Raw genomic sequence first — 8,931 nt, 5'->3', positions numbered from 1 at the left:
TGTGTGTGTGTGTCTGTGTGTGTCTGTGTGTGTGTGTGTGTGTGTTTGTGTGAGATGAAATGCCTCCTGATTTTGTAGCCATACCTTCAGTTCTTATCCTTATCTGCATTACACATGTCTCCTTTCTTCTGCCTTGAGAATCCTGGTTTTCAAAGTCACAAGACGTGATAGAATTAGTAGAGTATCCCATAAATAGTAATATATTTTATCTTGTATTACACACCAACATTCTCAGAGTAACAATGTTCGTGTAACCACAGTATCTTTATGGAAAATGTTAACATTTTTTCTATATGCTCTCCCCATCCCCCCAGTTAAAAATTACTAAGCTTTGTTTACATTTTTAGAGCATAAAGTTATTATATATCTTCACTCTTTGTTGTTGTCGAGCTGACTCCGACTCATGGTGACCCCATGTGTGCAAAGTAGAACTACTCCATAGGGTCTTAAAGATATTGAAGATATATCTTCAATAATAAATATATTGTTGTATTTACTGGTCTTCCTTGTAGGAGTATAGATATTATCCCACCACTAACAGTATTGCACTTCAGGATAGATCTTGAAATATTCTTTTTGACAGTGAATGCAACGTCATTCTTCTTCAATTTATCATTCCTGGAATAGTAGACCATATTACCTTTCGGATGCAGATCGCCAGTCCTGTCTTCCAAGGTGCCTCTGGGTGGGTTTGAACCACCAGCCTTTTGACTAGTAATTGAGCACCCAGCTGTTGGCACTACCCAGGGAGTCCGCTTTCTGTCTGAGCCTTCATTTCGTGTTAGTTTTACAGATAAACTGTGTTTAATGCTTCCCTCCAGTCCTCTAGTATATTTTGGTTGTCTCAAGCTTATTCCTGAGAACGTGGGAAGCAAGAGTCAGATAGTAAATCTTGGTTTTGTGGACCAGACAGTCTTTGTCACAACTAGTTGGCTCTGCCACAAAAGTAGCCAAATGGACATTACTGTGTTCCACTAAAACTTCTGTTTATAAAGATAGGTAGTAGGTTTGAGTGACTTCTAGGGCTCTAGTAGATTCCTCCAGAAGGGCTCCTGGGAACAGTACTCCCTGAGGTCTTGCATGTCGATGACGATTTGTCTCTGCCCTTTATGCTCGAAGGATCCCTGGTGGCACAGCTCTTAAGAGCTCGGCTGCTGACCAAAACGTCAGCAGTTGGAATCTTCCAGCTGCTCCTTGGAAACCCTTTGGGGCAGTTCTACCCTGTCCTATGGCGTTGCTGTGAGTCAGAATCGACTTGAAGGCAGCGGGTTTTTTGGTTTTTATGCTCGAAAGTCAGTTTTGCTTATAAGTCACATGCTTCTTTTTTCTAGATGCTTAAGGTATTTATTTCTTCAGTATATAGTTTCATTTTTTTTTTTTTTTTTTTTTAATTTCTGGAACGTTTTCTCAAACGTTAGCTTTTAGGGTTTTATTTCCTTCCTTTGGTTTTCTTCTTCAGGAATTCATATTTGTGTGGTAGACGTTTTTTGTCTATATCTTCGATATCTGTCTTTGTTTGAATCTTTTTAATTTCCTTTGGACTTTTACAATTTTCCCATTTTTCACCTTCTATTTCTCTTCTGGTATTTAGTCTTTAAGTCTCTAATTACTCTTTTATTTCTGATTCTTTCCTGAGTTCTGTCCTCTTGTTTCTGAGTTTTTCTGTTTCTCATTTATGTTGTTCTTTCATCTCTTGTGTCATCTTCTTAATATCTTTTAGATTGTTTCGAAACAGCAGGTTATAGTTCTGTTATGTGTGCAGATCTTTCTGGTATGCTTTCATTGTCTGTAGAGATTATTCTCTTCTCTATCTTAGACTTTTTATGTGAGATTTCACTTCATTTCTATTCTCTTGCTCATTTTTATTAGGGAATAGTTTTAGGAAGGCTTTTCTAACTTCACAGAGCCCCCTCTTCTGTTACTTTTGTGTAATGATAAAAATATGGTGGTTCACTTGGTTTCTTGGTTCTGTTCCTTTCCCCCAGTAGTTCAGAAGGAGTAATTTGGGAACCTGTGGAAGTCACCAAGATTCTTTCCTGGGCTCTGCAGGTCGAAGCTATTTTCATAACTCTTCCAAAGTCATGTGCCTCTTCCCTCTCTCCCCTCATTGGTGTGCAGTGGAGTTCTGCACCATGTCTTCGGAAGGCCTGGGATGCTCCGTTAGCCGTGGGTCTCCACTGTGTTACAGAATCACGCACTGGTAGGAGATCATTCAGAGTGCTAGACCCATGGGCCTTAATGTAATGGGTATCAGGAAGTTTTCAGTATGGTTCGAGATTACACACTGCAACTAATCTTTAAGAAGTTTCTGCTTGTTGAGTTTTGGTATCGTATCAAAGAACAACTATAATTATCTGAGTAATACCTAATGTCCGCAGCTGTCTGCTCTTAATGCAGAAGCAGATATGAGAATCCAACTGTCTTTTTAAAAACCAGATATTAGAGTTTTTCAAGCAATATAAAACAGTACCTGTCATTAAAATTTTTTTGCTTTGGAGAATAGCTATTTTTTTAATTAAAATATGTTGTTTATAATAACGTGATAGATCTGTTGTTATTTGTAAATAAAATTTTTAAATTTTCTCTATTTCAATTTCTAATATGGTAAATGCTGATAGGTACAACCCACGAAAATGAAAGCTCTTTGGGATCCTTAATAACTTTTAAAAGAATAAAAAGATCCCGAAGCCAGAGATTTTTGAGGGCCACTAAGTGAGAGCTTCTCTTTTCCTCATTTCTGTTGTCCCGTCTGGTTCAGTTTGGTTCAGTTCCCACAGCTTTTCCATTCCCAAACGCTGCACCAGAGGCGGTCCCAGCAGGTCAGTTTGAGGGCATCCCAGCAGGTCAGCTTGAGGGCTCCTGGAGGCTGAGCTGCAGCCCTGACTCATGCCGCACTGGAGTGGGTAGCGCCTCTACAGGTCAGCTGAGCTCTGTCCTCCCCCGGTCCTCCCCAGCGAGCCCCTCTTGGTAGTTTGGGTTCTCCTGGTCTTGGGGCCCACAGACGCTGCTTCCCTGCCTTCTCTTCCTGCACAGACTCAAGACCATGCAGGGTTCATGGCCCACGGTGGTTTCTCTCTGCCCACTTGTGTCTTGTGTTTGTGGTAGTCACCTGGTTTTGTTGTAATGTTGCCTATGGGTTTTGGTTTTGCTCACTAGTTGCTCTGTTTTTTTGTTTTTTTTTGCCTACAACATGCATATATACCCACACATACGTTTTTTGGTTATTGTAGCTCTCGTTGCAAAGTTATACATACCATAGCTGTTACCGAAATGCCCTTTTTTCTTGTGTACATCTCAGTGACATCGTTTATCTCGGTCAGTCTGTGCACACTTCACCCTCATTTGGTGTTAAGTTTCCCATCACCCCATTATAACAAGTGTTTCCTGTCTAGAGAGCGATGCCCCGTCCACTCCCCATCCCTGGTAACCACCAGAGAACGTTGGCTCTGTCTGTTTTTATGTGCAGATTCCAGGAGACTGCTGAGGCTGCAGCTGTCTTCCCCAAAATATTTCTGTATTTTTGATGCTCAGTTTTCTCATCTTTGGCCACTAACAAGCCTTTCAGACTTAGGTGATATGAGCTGTTCCTGTTTGCGCATGGACTTCAGTGGGTGTTGTTCAGCCAGTTCTCTGTTGGAGGACTTTTGTGGACGTATCTTTGTGCACTTGTTCAATTAGATCTTCAGGTGATCTTTAGAGAAGAATATGCATTTGCAAGCTCATGTTTCCAAATTGCTTGACAGGAAGTTTGGACAGCGCCAGCAGCGTCAGATGTCTTTCTCCCTGGGGCCCACAGGCTGGCTTGCAGAGTGGAGGGACTAGTGCAGGCTTCTCACTGTGCATTTCCTTGATTAGCAGGATGTTTGGACCCTCTGCCGTTTGTTTTTGGGCGTTTGTATTTCTTCTCTGGTCAATTGCGATCACTTCTGTGTTTATTCTGCTGTTGGGTTATTATCCCTTCCTTACTGTTTGTAAGAGAGCTGTACATAGCGAATGGGTAGCCCTTCGCCAGGTGTGCTGCAGAGAGCAATATGTTAGGGGGTCTCTTCCCTTCCAGGACAGCCTTGCGCTTGAACCTTCAGATCATGGTCTGCTGGCCCTTGGCCTCCGTCAGGCCCTCCAGGTGCTGTGCGTCCCGCCTCTCAGTCTCAGCCGTCACCTCCGTGTGTGGTGGCTCCAGCCACCCCAGCAGATGGGGCTTCACAGACTCACCCTGCTGCTGTCCCCACTTCTAGCCTGTGACATTCTTTGGCCTGGTTTGTCCTGCTTGGCCAAGTACATCCATTTTTCTTCGATACCCAGCGCAGATACAAACTCACTGTGACATTTTCCTTGTTCTGCATGTGGGAACAGCCTGCTTCTCTTTACAGCGTACACGCAGACACTGTCGCTCCTGTCACCCTGGACGTACTCTTGACTAATTGTGTAGCTGCTGTCTTCCCGTTCGACTGGTTGGAGGACATCCCTGTTGTGTTCTTCCTCGAGTTCTGACTCTTGTCCTGTTGGGTTTGAGGAGGCACTCGCACATTCTTGTCAGCTGAGTCAGCAAACGTGTGCTCAGTGCCTGCTGTGTGCTGGCGCTGCGAGGCCTGGCCCCTCGGTGCCCAGCGCACAGGTGGGCAGCCTCCCTTGCACCTTGTCACTGAAACCTGTGTCTGTCTGTCTGCAGCTAGGCCGGTGCACCAACAGCGTGGCCAAATTCGAGCTGATGCGCCCGTCTAACAGAGTGCCACTCCTGGTGCTGTGCGAGGACCACAGGGCACGGATGGTGAAGCACCAGTGCTGCCCGGGCTGCGGCTACTTCTGCACGGCGGTAAGTCTGAGCCGTAGGACTGCATGCATCTGCTGCCTCTCCACTGCCATTCCCTGAGGCTCTGCCTTCTGCTCCTCGTATCACGTATCTCTTTCTGGGCCGGCCCTGCTGACCCAGCCAGCTGTAACCCCAGCCCCACTCTCCGGGCTCCACTGACGCGGCCAGCCGTAACCCCAGCCCCGCTCTGCAGGCCCTGCTGACACGGCCAGCCGTAACCCCAGCCCCACTCTCCGGGCTCCACTGACCCGGCCAGCCGTAACCCCAGCCCCGCTCTGCAGGCCCCACTGACCTGGCCAGCCGTAACCCCAGCCCCGCTCTGCAGGCCGCGCTGACCCGGCCAGCTGTCTCCCACAGGCGTGTTCTGCTGCCTTTCTTAGGAGCAGGGATCTCTCAGCACTAGTTCCTGGATACTGTGCATCCTGGCCGTGCCTGTCGTGAGGGTCCCAGCCCCTGTGATGTCCCCGCGGTGCTTGGCTGGCTCCCCTTGGGCCTTTGCCCATGCTGCTGCCCACTCCCGGCCTCCCCCAGGTCGGCCTTAGGATGTATTTGTCAGATGAGCGTCCTCTGTGCCCCCTCCTCCCTTCATCCTGATTTACCTGGTGCCATTGTCCCCAGCCCCACGTGAACCCTCTGCATCTTCACTATCTCAGTTAGTCGGGTAACTCTGGGCATCCTGGCTCTGGACCTGTCTCGGCTTTCACTTTAAGTCCTGTAGCTCTCAGTCTTGACAAATTGTGTGTCTGGTGTGACCCTCCCCCACACCTCTGCCCCTCTGTCCTCTCCCTCAGCTCCCCCATGGTCCTCAGCATAGGCTTCACAGTGGGTGCTGACCCATTCTTCCTGCAGCACAGGCGCATTCTGGAGAGACATGGCATGGGGTGTGTCTTTATGGTGTGGGCCATGTTGGTGGCAGTTGGAGGGACGGAGACTTGAGGTCACAAAGGCTTTTACAGACGGAGAGGGGAGGGCAGGGCAGACCCCTTGATGCCCTGTGCCTTGACTGTTCTCAGACAGTGCCCAGCCCGTGGTGTGACCCTCGGCCTATGATGGTGGGGCAGGTGACCGTGGAGTCTGGCTTGGGGGGTGGTCAGCAGTCTGAGGCCAGAGAGGCCGGTGGCTTCCTGGCCAGTGTGTCCAGTCCCACGGGAGCTGGAGGAACACAGGCAGTGATGCTGCCCATGTGTCAGGGTACGCAGCTGCATTAGGAAAATCCAGTAGCTTCATCTGAATTCCAGGGAGCCAGGGGTCGTCACTGCCCTGTTAGGGACTGTCTGTGGGAGGTGGCCTTCTGCTGCAGGGGCCTCTTGTCAAGAAGACCGTTTGAGATTTCCTGTCATAAATCATTCTGCGACGATGTCCTCAAGACCCTCGGGGCCTCTGGTTCCGTTGTTTCCATAGTAGCCGTTGGTAGAAGCCACATCCAGGTCACCTTCCAGGGAGGAATTCTCTCTGTGTGTCCCACCAGCCGTGTCTCAGAGCAGGTGTCTTCTCCCCTCTGTCACTGTGGGCATCTCCCGGCTCTGACCTCTGCTGGTGTGACAACAAGAGGGTCGTTCTCTGATCTGTGTGGATGTCTTTAGTGTCTAGTGGGGTGAGTTTCTGTAGTGGCCCTTCTGTGCTCTTCATTTTGCAAGTTGTCCTTTCGTGTGCAGTGTCCATTCTTTTGTGAGCTGCTGTCTTGGTTATCTGGAGCCCTGGTGGCGTGGTGATTAAGCATTTGGCTGCTAACCAAAAGGTCAGCAGTTCAGATCCACCAGCCACTTCTTGGAAACTCAGTGGGGCAGTTCTAATCTGTCCATAGGGTCACTATGAGTCGAAATTGGCTCAACGGCAACGAGTTTGGTTTGGTTTTTGGTCTTAGTTATTTAGTGCTACTTTAACAGAAATACCACAGGTGGATGGCTTTAACAACAGAAATTTATGATCTCACAGTCTTGGAGGCTAGAAGTCCAAATTCAGGGCTCCCACTCCTGGGGAAGGCTTTCTTTCTCTGTTGGCTCTTGCGGAAGGTCATTGTCATCAATCTTCCGCTGGTCTAGGAGCTTCTCAGCCCAGGGACCTGGGTCCAAAGGTGATGCAGGCCATGCCCCTGGGAAATTCCCCTGGGCTGTGACCTGAGTAAGGGAGGTGCATCCCACCCTAATCCTCTTTAACATAATCTAATCTTGCCTCATTAACCACAGGCAGAGATTAGGATTTACAACACATGGGACAGTTACATTAGATCACAAAATGGAAGACAACTACACAGTACTGGGAGTCATGGCCTAGTCAAGTTGACACATATTTTGGGGGGACACAGGTCAATCCATGATAGACACCTCTACTTCTGGTTGGTTTTGAAAGAGCGTCTTGTAAGCTTGGATCCACACCCTTGGCCTGGCATGTGTATTAGAAAGAGTTTTGCTGTGTTGTTTGTATTTCTTTACAGTGCTTTCCAACATATATGAGTTTTAAAATTCTGTGTAATCAAATTTAGTAGTCTTTTTATAATTTCTGCCTTTGGAATTATGCTACAAAATGATTTCCCCACTCCAGTATATGTATATGTATGTATGCACGTATTCACCTATACTGTGTCCTAATAGTTTGGTAGTTTTGTTTTTCATATTAAGTATTTAATATGTTGAATATGATCCCAATTCTGTAAAAATACTATGTATGTGTATTTGTTTATATGTAGAAATAGTCTGAGCAAATAAGTACCAAATTGTTAATTATGGGGCTCGCAGACTGTAAGTTGATAAGTTATATATTTAACGTTTGAAATGTTTACTACAGGCATTGATTTTGTAATCAGAAAAACTTTTTTAAAATAACTTAAAACAGTCTAAAATTCTTGGTGTGAGATCTGGTTTTATTTTTCCTCAAATGTTTTGTTGCTTGTCCTTTACCACCTGTGCGGTGATGTATCATTTCCTCATTGGAATGTTGGCATTAGTAAGCATTGACTACTGCTCACATCCGAGGGAGCCGTCTCTGTACCTTTGTTACATGGCACTTATTTATCTGTTCCAGGGCTACCCCCACTGTTAGTCTTTTGTCTTCTCTTCAAACTCAGGCTCTTGTTGTTTGGAATTCAAGCTCTGAATAAGATTTTCTAGAACATGAAACACCCATTGGAAATTTTCCTCTGTTCCCTGGATTGTCTTTTGGTCCAGACTGGTTTCGTTGTCTTTTACATGCTTTGTCCCACCCAGTCCTTGCCTTTTCTTAAATGTGGCAGAGTCTCCATATTTTATTTCACTGGGGCTCATTTGTGCCGTGCTGGCTACATCTTTGATTCCTTCCATGGGGCATGGGTGAGTGTCCCTGGTGCTGATTGTCTCCACGAGGGGCCTGTGTGCCTCTACTCTGAGCTTAGTTTGAGGACTGGACTCTGTGTTGTCCCACAGGCTTCTGGGCATGACTAGCCTGGCATGGGTGTTGGCCAATGAGGAGGGTGTTCACTTCCTCCTGTGTGCAGTCTTGCTTGGAAAACCTGAGACTTCCTTAAATGATTACCCCCAGGTATGCTTTCCCTGTGTGAGGGGTGATGGCAGGGGTAGGGGTGCTTCCTGCCCTTGGAGCTGTCACTTGCAGTTCTGGAAGCCTTGGCAGAGCTTTGGTTTTATTTTGTGTCCAGTAAGATCCTGTGGTGGGATTCATATCCTCCCATCCTCTGATTAGAGAAGTGTAGTTGGAATTCTCTTTATCTGTGCATTTGTGTGAACAGAAAAGAAGCTGTGAGAAGATGCACGCCAGCCTTGCACACTCTTCACCTGAGGGGCGGAATCAGAGGGAGAGGGACAGCGGTGCTTGAAGGGCAGGAATCGGAGGGGACGGAGTTGCCTGAGGAGCGGAAATTAGAGGAGAGGATGGCTCGTACCTGAGGGACGAGAATCGGAGGGGACGGCTAGTACCTGAGGGGCGAGAATCAGAGGAGGGGACGGCTAGTCCCTGAGGGGCGAGAATCAGAGGAGGGACGGCTAGTCCCTGAGGGGCGAGAATCAGAGGAGGGACGGCTAGTACCTGAGGGGCGAGAATTATAGAGGGACGGCTAGTACCTGAGGGGTGAGAATCAGAGGAGAGGACGGCTAGTCCCTGAGGGGCGAGAATCAGAGGAGGGGACGGCTAGT

The 8,931-nt window shown here is 47.4% G+C and overlaps 1 protein-coding gene across 6 annotated transcripts in view; it reads left to right on the top strand.

Annotated features, from left to right (window-relative positions):
* EHMT1 (euchromatic histone lysine methyltransferase 1) overlaps positions 1 to 8,931 on the top strand; it is a 231,313-nt gene that overhangs the window by 163,673 nt on the left and 58,709 nt on the right. For all 6 annotated transcript variants that reach the window (XM_023725491.1, XM_023725492.1, XM_023725490.1 and 3 more), the window contains one exon: positions 4,670 to 4,813. In XM_023725491.1, coding sequence (XP_023581259.1) covers positions 4,670 to 4,813 — 144 coding nt within the window. The remainder of the gene's footprint in view (positions 1 to 4,669; positions 4,814 to 8,931) is intronic.

The sequence above is a fragment of the Trichechus manatus genome, unplaced genomic scaffold, assembly GCF_000243295.1.
Source record: "Trichechus manatus latirostris isolate Lorelei unplaced genomic scaffold, TriManLat1.0 scaffold00317, whole genome shotgun sequence".
NCBI lineage: Eukaryota > Metazoa > Chordata > Mammalia > Sirenia > Trichechidae > Trichechus > Trichechus manatus.
Note: the sequence above shows the minus strand (reverse complement) of the source record. Positions and strands in the feature narration are given on the sequence as shown.